The 14321-nt window shown below is 44.2% G+C and overlaps 1 protein-coding gene across 1 annotated transcript in view; it reads right to left on the reverse strand.

Annotated features, from left to right (window-relative positions):
- The window catches only part of TEDC1 (tubulin epsilon and delta complex 1), a 61134-nt gene that overhangs the window by 44923 nt on the left and 1890 nt on the right, over positions 1-14321 (reverse strand). Inside the window, exons 2-3 of the mRNA XM_088524551.1 lie at positions 13566-13768; positions 1688-1858 (exon numbers count right to left, since the gene is read on the reverse strand). Of these exons, the coding sequence (XP_088380677.1) occupies positions 1688-1858; positions 13566-13768 (374 nt within the window). The remainder of the gene's footprint in view (positions 1-1687; positions 1859-13565; positions 13769-14321) is intronic.

Raw genomic sequence — 14321 nt, forward strand, 5'->3', positions numbered from 1 at the left:
AGTTTTAAAATTAGGTTAATGCAGTAGTATAGTCAAAATTTCCCCATTAAAGAGTCAAGAAATATCAGTTATTATTCATGCAGAAGTTAAATCGTTTCCTTTTCACATGCTGTATTGGGTGTATTTTACCTCTGCCTTTCCATTTTTTGCTTTTAATTCTGACTAGAAAATACATCAAAGCACGACACTTTTCTACAGAGAACTGCTGTAGGAGAACTCCGTAGGCTGTGGCACATTCCCACTTGAGCATCACCGCATGGTAACATACATAGGAACTGGGCTCCAGTCTGTCCTGGCATGTGTGCACCGGTATGGCAACCCTCCACAGGCACCACGGTCTCCTCCTCAATGTCCCATCAGCACATTTCAGTGCCTGCTCTGGACCACAAGAGCATCTGAACTGCTCTTAGTTCTTCCTTGCTCTCATTCTGTGCAAGCTGAGCTGCTGAAGCTGCCTAATGGTTTGTTACTGCCAAGTACGGGATAAATCACAGAACTGATGATGAATTATGGAGATTTTTTCCTCGTCTACGACAAAAATCAGCATAGGGAACTTATCAAGGGGAGAAGATGACAGTAGTTGCATTTGAGTTTTACATCACCAAGCCACCTCTCCTAACAGCAGCACTGTTTGCAATCTCAGTGCAAAGCCCAAGGACGAAGAACTGAACTTACAGTGAATTGTTATTTTCCTTCCCAGTTCAGAAAAGCACATTCACAGCGGGCAATGAGAAGCAAAAGGTTATTTTAGATGCTGCACACACGCAGCACCTGATCTCTCCCCAGGGCTGTCAATCAGGCATCTTCCCTAGCAATCAATTCATGTAAAGAACAAAATGTAACCTCATTAGAGTTTACAGGATTGCTCTGTCAGACACGGGATTAAAGCCAAGAAGGCATCTTCATTCAAAACCCTCCTGCTCCAATTCTTACAGCTTCCTGATAAAAGGAATACATCAAACCTTACAGGAGGAATACATCTCTGTCTTTGAGAAGAAATTTCTCAAAACCTGTTCCTAGTCTCAAAAAGGTTCTTTGTGGTGGTTCTGGATACAGCACCAAGAGGCACTAAATCAGTCACCACACTGTCAACTTTGGGAGTCGGCTGTTCCCATCCTAAGCAGACACGATGTTCCCAACTGTCTGCAAGTTCCACACACAGCGTGGAAGCTGCTGCTTGCTCCTCAACTTAGAAGCAGCTACATTTCGGTGTTCTGCTTGAACATTCTCTAGTAATTTAGAAAGGGAAACAGCATTTTACTTTGTTGGTATTAGCACTGTCGACATTTGTGACCAATATTTTGCACGCACATTTGTAATGAAATAATATTTTGATGACAACTTTTAACATCCCTGGCAGTAGTGTTCTTTCATGCTTCTCCCAGACTTTTTCTGAGAAAGAGAAAGCCAATTCTGCAGTCAGATAGGCAGTCTAAGGTATCAGTCTGCAAAGAAGACTTTTCTATAACAATTATAACCTTATGAGGTTATCCTTACGATGCATACTTCCTTTTTCTCTGCTTTCTGCCCACTGGAAAGAGGTGGAGGTGTTTATATTTAGGGTAATTCACTTGTATCTAGAAAAAAAATGCGAAACGAGCAAATAAGAGTAATTTGCACATTTAGCATTAGCTGACAATGCTTTTAAATAATAAACAGTGCCACAGTGAGTTAGAGGAATACCTACCTTATGCAGGAGTTTGCACTGCTCTTGGTGCAGAGCATGCAGACTCTGCCACTGGAACCGCAGCCTCCCACTTAACCACTGAAGATATCGGACATCTACTTGGTCTTCCAGAGAATATTCAGGTGCCATTTCAGTCCTGCCCTCCTGGCTGCAAGGGAGATCATCTTCACACTAAAAGCAGATGAGAACACCAAGACAGTTTAAAGTAGCTTCAAAATTTTCAAACCGCTCAGTAGTGGAGGGCCTAAAATTTAAAGCCTATAAACAGGTTGAAGAGGGAAAACATTTCCAGAAAATGAAAACATAAGTTCCAGCAATGGAGATAAACAAGGATCTTTCAGAACGCAAGCTTGAAGGAATGCTGAGGGGTGGGAGGATGCAATAAATATCATTTTCTCAGCTGAGATGTGATCGGTTGTCTTTGCTCCTGCTTTTCTTTCTCCATCCTCAAAAAAATAAAAGCAGTGATGGATCCTGAGATCCTGAGACACTAAGCTTATTCTTTACCCAGTTGGGCAGATTGTATTTTGACTATGTTCCAACAAGACAAAGAACAACAAGCCAAACAAGCCTGGTAGTTCCTCCAGGCTCTCAATAACCCCACCTTGTAAACCGAGGCCTAAGACAGAGGTGAGATTCTGGGTCTGCTTGCTTAGCCCTTTTCTTTTCCCCATCCAGCAACTCCCTTCTTGTGAGATGGAAAAAAGCAAACAGACTGCTGATCTTGGCCGGCAGGGCACACAGGTGTGCCCAGCTACAGCTGAGCAAGGTGTCCTGCCTGGCTTTGCTTTCCTCTAGAGTAATTTGGAAGAAAGAAGGGAGGAGAAGAAAGAGGAGTTTTCTTCTGTTCAACTTACCTTATTTTCCTATCGCTGCAGGAAAAAAGAAAAAGTCTCCCTCACTTTCTAGATGCAAGTTCTCCTTGGCTAGTAGCCCAAGGAAAGCAAGACCCTTCCACCACGTCTCCTTCCACCCCCGCCAGCCTCTCACATTCGGGTATCACTCGCATTTGCAGACAGACCCTTCTCTGTTTCCAGCTACAGCTCCTGCAGCTTGCCAATTAATACGGGGAAAGACAAGGGTTGGTTCCATTCTGATGTCAGTAACACCACTAAAGTGAACCTGAGCTGTCAACTTCATCCAGTCTACGGTAAGGCTGTACAATGAACATATGCCCTAATTCCAATTTTTTGACTCCAGCACAAGCAGAAGTAGAATAACACAATACTGAAAAGGTCTGGGGTCCAGAACTAGTGTCCTCTGGCTAAGAAGGTGCCTCCCGATTGCTGGATTCTTGAGACATTTCTTTATAGCAGAAAATTTAAGATGCCTACTTGAGACATGACTGTTTTCAATAAAACATTTAAGCAGATATTTGTACCCAAAGACCTTGGTGGTATTTAAACATAAGTGCTTCCCTGCTTCACAGACTTCCGTGTTCAATAAATTTTATAAAAATTCAGTTGGCAGGCAAAGCTTGAATGTAATCCCAATTTGGAAGCGAAACTAAAAATGCAAACTGTAAAATGAAGAGATTTTAGTCTTGTCTAAACTGCAGGCTTCAGAAGAAGCAGATCTGTAACTGGATCAAATAACCCCCTAATGCTTGCTTTAACCTCAGCTGACAGTGTCACTAATACAGTAAACGTTCATATTATTTATAAGTACAAAAATGCTGGTCTGGTCACATAAAACATATCAAGATTACAGGTTTTTTCCCTCTGCCTCCACGGTTCATATAACATATACTATAAATCACAGAAGCACATGGTTGGTAAAGGACTTTTTTTTTTTTTTCTTTTTTTCTTTTTTTAGGGAAATCTCTGCACCTTTAAAAGAAAAAGCGAGAGAAACAATCTCACATTTATGTCGGCAGCAATTTCACTCACTTTCCTCAGACCCACGCAGCTCCCGTGTCCCTCTGGCACAAGTATCCAAGCTGATCCGGACACAATGCAGCCCTGGCTGCAGGACCTTTGCAGGTCAGTCCGTCTTGCCATGACCAGGAGAGGTTTCTGAACGATGCAACTTTATGGAGGTGATTACCAAACTGTCCCTAATCGTGACAAGCCACAAAAGGGGACGATACTCATTATACTGGGGAGACACGTGCAGAAAATCGGGCGCAAGTGGCCAGCAAGCCACAAGGCTGGAGACAGAGCCCAGCACGTGTCTCTATCCCTCTGTGGCAGCTGGAATTTCCCCATTAAAATCTGCATTTTCCAGCACGTACATGTCAACTCGGAGTGCCCTGCACTTGAGGTTTCAGCGTGGCACAAACTGTGTTCTCCTGGGGAATGGCATTAGACTCGATTGCTTTGGCAGCACGACGACAAACACCATGCAGAGCTAATTTTACTGTGGCAACCTGCCTTATTAATATTAAAATAAGGAAGCCAGACAATACATTTTTCAATGGGATCTCTCCATTATTCATTTCACAAACCACACCAAAAAAAAAATTCACATTTGCTATGAAATACTTAGCCTGGCATAAAGTAAACAACAACAAAATGGTCTCCCATATTATACTGTGACCTCAATTTCTAGTCTCATCTTTAAAATCTAGACACTATTTACTGCTCTCCCAGTGAGAGAAAAAAAAGTCACTAAAATACGAGCTGCAGCTAAAGCCTTTGCTTCAAATATCACTGTGCATTTACCTAATCTGCGCAGGAATATGGGAACACACCTGCATTTACTTGTGATACAAGTAAGGTAGTGCATATTATTTAGTTAGAGTCATAAAGGGAGCAGCAAAGGCGGTTACCGAGAGTTTATCTTCGATTCAGTTATGGAGAAGAAAGGTGCATGGACCCGGGCACCCGTTCGCAGCTCTTCCTTTGCTCCTTTTGCCTATGCAGGTAGGTAACGTAGACACATGCACGCAGCGCAGCACACCTGAGCTTGGAGCACAGAAACCATCGTGAGGGCCGAGCAGGAAGGGGCCAAGAGCCACTGCTGCCTTGCAAACGGCCTGTCCCCACGCTGAGCTGCACAAGTGACACAGATACCACCTGCCCAGGGGTGCTTAGTGCCCCCGAGAGCTGATTTTGTAGCTCATATCCCCCCTTCTCAAGCAACACGCTGCATGGAGAAAGGCCACCGGATACATAAGCACTCAGGGAAAAGAATAAAGTGTGGGAGGACAGAGGGGGTGAGGGGCAGGCACGTGGATATACCCATTTTAATGCACACTCCCAGCACCGGAGCAAACAGCTCGTATGCAGGGCTCAGACAGAGCGCTCCGGCTTTGCCCAGCCTGCCTTAATAACAGGGAAAGGATCTAAAAAGATTAAGAGGCTTCAACTCTTAGGGCAGAAATAAAGGTTTTCTCTTCGGTTTCAAACAGAAAGCAAGCCCACGCTATGGGGAACAAAAGGGCAATGCTGCTAACAACGGACAGGCCTAAAATAAACACAGCCTTTATCGCATAAATGGTTTATCGAAGAACAAGTGTTTGCAGGCATGTGAGAAGGGAGCAAGGTTTGCACTGTCTGCACCACTGAGCTAGGAAGATTTTAGCAAGACGTGGTGCGGGGCCAACCTTTTCCTAGGACACCCATGTTGAACTAACTAAACTTCAAAAATTGCTGTAAAGCAAAGTTCCTTGCAGATTCAGGGAAGATCACAAGGACTAGAAAAAAAGAAAACCCCTTTCTGTGAGACACAAGCTCCTACGCTTTCCTTAGCTTCCTGATTCCCAGAGACTTCTTTATGTTTCCATATACTTTACATTAATAAATCTACCACGCTGAAAAAGAAAGAAAAAGAAGACATACTGCCTTACTCTGTCCTGTGTGCACCCTGGGAGTGAAGAGGCCTGCGCTGCCCGCACTGCTGTAGAACCAAGGCTACGGCAGGGCCCATTCAGAGAGCTGCTCTTGTGTGACTAGGAGCTGCCATCTGTCGGTCAAGGACGACGGTTCATCCCCGTTAGCCACAGCTTTTTATAATGCATCTTCCGCACCTTCTTGCTTGGAGAGAGCAGAAGAAATGAAGCAGCAGCCAGCCAAAACCCCTGATGTTTGCTCCCACCCCAACACCCTTCCTCGTGCGAGTTCATCTGCGCCTGGATGGAAAGCAGTTGCTCTCGGATCCCCCCACGCACCTCGCGGTGGGAAGGGACCCCCTCTTCAGGTCCCTCGCTGCAGGACTCGGGAAAGGCAAAATAATCACATAAATCAGCACGGTGCTTTGGCAGCTTTTACTAACAGCTCGGTCCGAACTGCTCATAATTCAGACAACGGTTTTCGTTTGACATAACATATGTCAACCTGTGTAATTACAGATCTTTGAACAAGGGAGATTTTTTTGTGCGGCTTAATTAAAAGCCATAGCCAAAAAGAGCAGAGTGTAAGACGTGGTTTACCAATTAACACAATCATATACGAAGCTGCAGGAGGGGAAAACACGCAAAGGAACAATTTGGACAAGTCTATTTTCATTAACAGCTCCAACCATAGCACCAACTGGAATTCCTCCTAGACACAGTAGGATCCAGAGACATGCATGGAAAGACGGATGGCATGAGAAGTCCCTCTCACATGATGCACACACCAATTAAACATCCAGACGTCATCACAAAAGTGTATGTTTTCCACAAACATGTTAATAGTGCAAAGATAAGCAGAAGCCTCCAAGAGGTACTGGCAGATGCCCACCACTGGTGGGCAGGAGATGCAGCAAAACATACTAAAACTACACAGCTTTTCCCTCCCACAAAGAAAAAGCCCTGCACAGAAGATTTTAGCAAAGCAGAGAGCAGGGGCATTACCATGCTAAGCCTTCCTATTAGCACAGCAGTCCTGGTCCTGCTCTCCTCCTGGGAATGCTCAAGTGACAAGCAGGCACCTGGGGGTAGAACCCCATCCAGAAGACATCAACTGCGCTGTCAGGTTCAAGTAATTCTGCACTTATTTGAAATTCAGACAGCACCCAGAGAAACAGCAAATTCAACAAATGGCAAATGTGAAATGCCTCAATTATAAGCCTTTCTGAACATTTCAGACATCTTAGAGCATTTTACCTTGACACACTGTCTAGAAATCTTGAGCGCACTCACTGCGTCAGGCAAAAATAAATGTTATTTGCTAACCATACATATTCTAGTGCACCACAGGAATGTGTTTTTCATTGGGGAAAAAAAGATCCACGACAAGCCTGAGGCATGGAATTAGAAAGCCATAAACACAAAAGATGGGGAGGAATAGCATGTACCACAAAAGATGGGGAGGAATAGCATGTCCATGGACATGCCGAGCACGCGGAACCGCAGGAGCCAGCGCCACCTGACAGACATTTCAAGAGTCCAAGCTGAAGTGAGCTCCAGTTTTTAGTATGGCAAAAATACTAAACATATTCCTCTTTAATCACCTTTTACTAGAAAAATATTTAAGCCTACGAGCAGTATCTTTAATTAAGGAGCTAAAATTAGCACTTCAAGGCTCAATTGCTGCTTAGTCAGGAAATGACATTAAATACAAAAGGCAAGAAAAAAAATCAAAATGCAAGCCTTTTTCTCCCTTGATTTCAAGTAGAAGCCTCTATTGGGTGGGAAGAAGGGAGGCAGGGCAGATAACACCAAAATAAGTCATCGACCTCGCAGGAACCCAACGAGGCTCCAAGCTCAGGTCTCTGTGCGGCCCTGGGGAGACTGAGCAGGGACGGGTCCAGCACCCACATCAGACCCACCTGGCTGGCCTGGGTGAAACACTCCTGCTTTCCAGCAAAAACATGGTGAGGAAATTCTGTAGGAAAAAGCCTCCAGGTTTCTGCACCCTCTGTTTGGGTTTTGGATGTGTTCCTTAGGTGCTACTGCAATACAGTAACCTCAATCGTCTAGTGGAAAAAGAGGACAAAAGGGTAAATGATGAGAAGCACTCAAAAGACACGAGGACAAGCAGAATGGAAGAAAAAGCACAGAGATCAGGGGAGGAAAATCAAACTTAGAAAATCAAAGCTGACAAGACAGAATTGCCCATGAAGGTCTGGAAAGTAATTACACTTCAGGGTCAGAATAGGTTAACACAACTTCTGCCCCTGCAACAATTTGAATAGGTGAAGCAAAAAAAGCAAAACAAAACCAAAACCAGAAAATTGCTATTTACTGACACTAATGTCAAGGGTTTCTTGGTTTCCTATTAGGGGGTCCATGGAGCTTGGCTGGCACACCAGCACCTTCCACTAACGTGGTCTGTGGAACAGCACTGCTGTTCTGGGTTCCTGGAGCAGAAAGGCAACTCAGCAGCACGATCAGAAACCCAGCAGAAGCCTCCCTTCATTGCAAACAGCCTGGGAGCCAAACCACACAGCAACAAACACAGGAGTTGCAAATCAAATCATATCAAAATGCAAACCTAAGAGTCGGAAAGCATTCTTGGTTTCATTTTTTTCCCCTTAGAAGTAATTAAAGTGAGTTCATTTTGGACCACTAGAAAGACATGCATGAATTCCAACTATAATAGCTGTATTAGATGATTATTATAAATTCATAAAACAAGGAAGGGGCAATTTCACACAGAGAGCAAGAAGCAAGCAGAGGGAATTAGTGGAACCAAGAACCAATGTTTGTACAACAGATTTTAGTGATAATGAGGAAAAAAACACCACTACCCCAACTTGAAAACCAATAGCCTCCATACATAGATTAATTTCTGCTCTAGAAATAAGACCAGTACATGCAATATTCCTCCCTGCAACCAGAAAGTACACATGCTCACAGCACTTTATCAACACTAGATTTTTTTTTAAAGTTTTGCCATTAACAGTGGCATTAACATCTAGTTATAAATGTTTCTCTCAAAAATCTTGCCATTCTTTGCTCCTTCCTGGACAAATATCATATGTATTCTCCAGGATTTGTCTGGCATCCAGTCACACCAGCTTTAGACTACAAGGCACACAACTTTACTGGCGGAATTCCTCCAAAGGAATCAAGAGCATTGGTTTCAGTGAAGAACTTAAATCTCCCACAATTAGTAACTTTGAATTAGAGAAAAGTGTCTATTGCTACTTAAGTTGGCAGCTGCAGAAGCACAGGGTTTGTTGTGAATTTTCAGAAATGCTTTGGGACAGCTTAGAAAACCTGCCAAGTGTGCAGGAATAAATCCAAGAAGAACAATCAGCCTGGTACAAGCTCATTACCACGTCAAATTAAGTGGGACTTGTCACAGGTAGCTCTTTATAAAGTGTTTCACACACTACGTTTTAGATGTGTTCTGTAACTTTACCTGTACTTTCAAATACTAATGGATAAATAGGAAGCAACAAATGGCATTTACAAATAATCTGTATTTATGTGATCACACACAGCACCAAAGGCAAGGGAAGATCAAGACTGACATTACTACACAGCATGTCTGAGAGAAATCCACCCCACGCATAGAAAGTCTTAGATGACTTTTACAACAATTCAGCAATTAATTGCCCTGACATTTAAGGCAGTAAACAAGAATTCCCAGGCAGACACTTCAATCTATGTGAGCCCCCCATGTAGATCGTATTTAAGTCTCTAGAGAAAAGAATTAGTGATTTTTTTTTTTCTCTAATGACTTATCCAAAGCAAGGTTTGAGCTTTCATTTACTGCCTCGGAAGCCAGCAGCCTGCTGACAGGTGAAATTCACAGTAAATTCACAAAACAGACTCACACTAACGCAGCCCAGTAGTGGAGTCAGACTTTGGTTGCTCACCCCATCTTTCCCCTCCTGCTCCTCCCCACAGCCTCACTTTCACCTGCCCCCCGGCCTGGGTATATTAATTTCATACACTGGAAGAGAGCAGAGGAGCTTGGAGAGCAGCAGCTCCTCCAGCCCTTCTGTTTGGGATGTCCTTCAGGTGAGCACACAGGGCTCTGGCTCAGGAGAGGCACTGCCCTCCCAAAAACATGAACAGAAACCCCGTGAGACAGAGCACCCCGAGCGATTCTCCTCCCTGACACCTAAAAGCAGTCACCCAAATAGCCACCCTTGGCTGCTAACCGTGCCTGCCCTGACCAGCAGCTCCAAAAGGTTTAATTTAAGCAGACCTCACTACCTCCCATTGCCCTAATCCTTTATCGTGCCTTCGCCAACATTTAGTTTAGAATTTTAGGAAACACTTAACTTTTGATCCTCACTGCATGTCAAATTAAGCTCGCGGATGTCTTTGCCAGCTCAAGTTATTAAGACTATGAATTCCTTGCAGCAGCTGGTCTCCATGTCCATCATGTGCCATGAATACCCTTGCTGCTATAAATAATTGGCCTGAAAGCCGTTAGAGCTGATGGAAGTGTTCAGTTTGCAGGGGAAGAAAACTGTGTTGCTAAGGAACTGCAAAGAAAAGGCCACTGAGTGGTAATTTGACATGAAATGAAAGGAATTAATTTAATTGGCCCTTGATATGCTGGGTACTTGGCATATCATGAGCTATTTAGCAAGCAGTCGCCTTGGTTTCAGATTTAGTCCAAAGAATAGCCCAAACTTCACTGCATCCCTAACACAGAGATTAGCTGAATCCCCTCCTCTCTGTACAACAGGTTGTGTCCACTTTTGTGGATTTCTGACAAAATTTCACAAACAAACAACGGGAATTTCAGTTTGAACCAGCCAATGTGCCCACAACTTTTGAGACTCCGTTTTTCAAATTAAGACAACAGGGAAGCATTCTTTTCACCTTTATTCTCTTTAGTATATCTACGAACGTGCTTTGCAGCTAAGTATTGCTTTGTATGTGCTTTTGCTTTCATGCTTTGCTGGTTTTGGCAGAGATTCCAGCAACAAACAGAATCGAATAATATGTAACCGATATTTGTCCTGGAGCATTTTCATTTCATGAAAAATATTTCAATTACTAACAATCTTTTGAAAAAGATCAAGCAGTGGAACATTTGTCAGCCTCTCTCTAGGTTCCACTCTTTTAAAAAGTTCTTCTTTTCCCTTCTTTTTCATGGCATAACTTTCACTTGTAAAAGTTTTCCAGGTCCTTTTGTGCTTTTCTGCCCATTAATTAAACAGAAGAGTCGAGGACTATAACGGTGTGGATCTTCAGCATGCTTTGCAGCGTCTTTACAATTGGTTATGTATCTTTCAAGAACATTTCCGTTCCAAGTATCAAAAATGCCTGGTATTTAACAGGCACACAGGCCCAGAATTCCAGCACCACAACTGCTCCAACTGCAGTTCAAGCCATGAGACAGCAGGCAGCAAAGTGACCACCTCACCTCCTCCCCTTCCTTACCACGACTTCTAGGGGCTGTCTTCTCAAACAAGATCTGACGTGCTGATGAGTACTCAAGGCTACATGAAGCTATGCCACACAGCACTAACACGGTGACGACCCGCTTTAATACAGTGAACAACACACTTTCATCAAGTGGTTTACAGGAACCAATTTATGCACTAACGGGAAGCTGTGACCCATCTGCCTTCCCCCTTCATGGGGCTCCTACCTCTGCTGCCTGTGCATTTCCAGGCCATAATTCGGTTGGGACTGACTGGTTGAATGTATCAGTTTGGAAGTGCCTCCAATAAAATAGCACGGCTCTGAAAATTCTGTTTTCTTTATTCCCTTATGATATAGGACCACAAAACACACCATCTACTTACTCTCTTACAATTTTTCCCTAAAATCATCCTGATTTATTAGATTGTTTAGTGTACATACTGAAAAGATTTGATAATCATAACCATTACTACAATGTGTTTTACCTACGTGAACTTACTGCCAGTCTACAGGCAGTTATAAAGGTATATATATATACAGAATATATAGAATATATATAAATAGGTTTTAAAGCCCACTGACAGAAATATTTTCACATCTGTACACCCTCTAAACACTGTTCTGGACAGTTATGGGGGGAAAAAACATGTAATATGCATTCCATGCTTTTTTAAGAAACACAGGTGGAGCACAGGAGAATTGTGGTGAAAGGAACTGCAATCATTTGCTTAATGTGTCTCTGTGTGGGCATAAGAGATAACAATGTATTACCACAGTTTTATCACCTTTTTTGAAAATTCAGAACTTAATCCTCAGAGGAAATAACATAGGTGCTGCCTCACTTCCTGAATTCATGTTGCTGCTACACTTCACTTGCCATTCTTTTGTAATACAAATTACGAATGAAAAAAAAAGTTACTACACAACAAAGACAATTTAAAAAAGAAAGCAGAAGGAATTTGAGGTAAAAAGCCTCTCATAAGTGGGTTTCTTCTAAGGGCTCGTGATGCCCTTCACATCACACTAAGCGCTACCTGCGGCTCGTGCTCCCTCTTCTGAGCAGCAGACAGCTCCCAAATAGCAGGCTTGGTCTGTTACCTCAAAATACAGTTTAGAACGATGTGACAGGAGACTCTTCCCTTCAACTGCTTTCCATTTATACAGACTTCACCTTCCAAGGACAGTGTATTTATACTCTGGTTTTCCAAAGTCTCTGCAATTAACATTAATAATACCTCCACTTTGCCAGGATGAAATTGCAAGCTCTTGCGCCCACTCCACCTTCGGCAGTGAAATACAAAGGCTACTACTGGCCTTCCTGGCACTCCTGGCTTCTAATTTCCTTCATGAAAGAGCAGAGCAGATTTCTGCACAGAGCAGGGGTAGAGACTAAACCAAACAGTCAGAAGGAGCGCATGCTGCAATCCAAGTGGGAGCCTCTATCCTGGTGCCAGATGTTCTGCTCCTGGCAGAGCAGCCCGCTCCAGAAGCAGCCATAACTGCACTGCCTCACTCACTAGCACTGATTTAAAACAAAGCTGCTGCTAGCTGAGAATTTTCTCGAGACCACCTGCGTTCCTTGCTTTCCTGCATGGCTCTACCCTCAAAAACTTTACTGTGGAGATAATCTAAGCACCTTAGATTCTGGGAGAGCATGACAATGTGCCCGACAATAAAGGTGAAAGGATCTTAAACCTTGCTAGACGTGAGCAAGTAGCATTCCTCAACCACAACGTCCTTGTCCAGGGAATGAGACAATGCTGACAGCCCGGCATTGAGAAGCACAGCCAAGAGTAATTACTGCCTAATGCGACCAAGATGATGTAGAACACGTCAGAGCCGTCCAGCAGGGCCTTGGCCACACGAGCACCCTGCACTGATCCGTTCAAATACGGCCTGCGTCACTTGAAGCGCTACCAGGAAGGCACGGCTTACCTGCAACAAGCTTGAGACAAAGACGGAAAAATACCTATCACATGCATGTGAGATGAAAATCCTAAGAATGGGTTTTAAAAGGAGTATCACTGAGTGTTCTTGACCAGTATGTATCTTACAGCTAGGGCAGACACAGCTATCCTTAGCTTACTCCAGAGCATTGCTGTGTGCTAACACCTTTTTATGGAAACAGCAATAAATCACACCATTCTCTCAAGGAGGCTACATGGTCATTAGTTACACAAAGAGTAGTAGCTATTGTTTAAGATCTAGATGTTTAAAAAAAAAAAAAAAAAAAACACGCTGGTTGCTTTAGGGTTATTGCTCTATCATCCCCACACCACCAGACCCACTATTCACAGCTAACCTCTTTGCCTACACTGCAGAGCCACAGGTGCCTGAAGCATGCAGCTCAGAACCATGGAGATCACTAACGCTGGCTTATTTGCAATCCTCTGCACTAGTGTCATCTATTTTGCAAAAATAACAAAAGGGCATTCACCTAGGGAGTGGGATTTGGAAAAGGAACCTAGGCCGCTTGCATAAAAAAAAAAAAAAAAGTGTGTACACTGGAGTAGAGCAGGGAAGGAGAACGGATTCCACATAGTTGTCCCTTTCCATTTTTTTTTTTTAAGCTAGGGTAAGGCAATCACTTTTGGAGGTACCCAGGCAGCGTGCACAGGCAGCGAGGGCAGGCAGCAGGCACGGCCGGCCGAGGCGGGGAGGCGCAGCCAGGCTCACCGTGCACACGGAGGCTTCATCCCCGGTCCGCACTCTGTCCCGGGCCAGCAGCCGCTCCGGCAGGCGCAGCCTGTGCAGCAGCCAGGAGAAGGCGAGCAGCAGCTCCCGACTGCCCGCCGAGCCGTCGCAGGGCAGCCCGTACAGCTCCGGCCGGCCGTAGCCGTAGTACCACAGCGCCGACTTCACAAACCTAACCTGGGCATCTGGAAAGGAGAAAACAATTCAGCCCATCACACGGTGCTGCTCAATACACCGACCCGCTCAGCCCCGACGCCGCAGCCTGCTCCGAGGGCAGGGATCGTGCACCGAGGCAGGGATTAGCAGAAGTCGGCGCACGCTGCAGTTTTGCACTTATCAGCAGCTGAAAGGACAGAGGGTGAAGAGCAAGCCTTCCTCACACTGCCCATCTGATCTACAGGAACGGCTGCTGAGGGGAAGAGAAATTCCAAGTTCATATGGAGGCTGCTAATGGCTTCTTGGCAGTTAATAAATGTAACAAGGATAAATAACCATCCTTGCTAGAACAGGACTCCAATTCACCTACTCATTTCATATGAGCCACCAAACGCGCTATGAATCAGTAAATACTCTGGCTCAATTTAGTCCTGAATGGAACTGAAATTTAGAGTTAGGGATTTGTAACAGACTGTTGTCTTTTGCACCTGCGACCAGCATTAGGGTTTAAGAAAGCAGAATCCCAAGGAAATCCCTATTTCCAGGGTGCTCCTCCTCCAAATATGCAGCTGGAAACACTAT

The sequence above is a fragment of the Tinamus guttatus genome, unplaced genomic scaffold, assembly GCF_059628265.1.
Source record: "Tinamus guttatus ecotype Peru unplaced genomic scaffold, ASM5962826v1 Tinamus_guttatus_pri_ptg000211l, whole genome shotgun sequence".
NCBI classification, from domain to species: Eukaryota; Metazoa; Chordata; class Aves; order Tinamiformes; family Tinamidae; genus Tinamus; species Tinamus guttatus.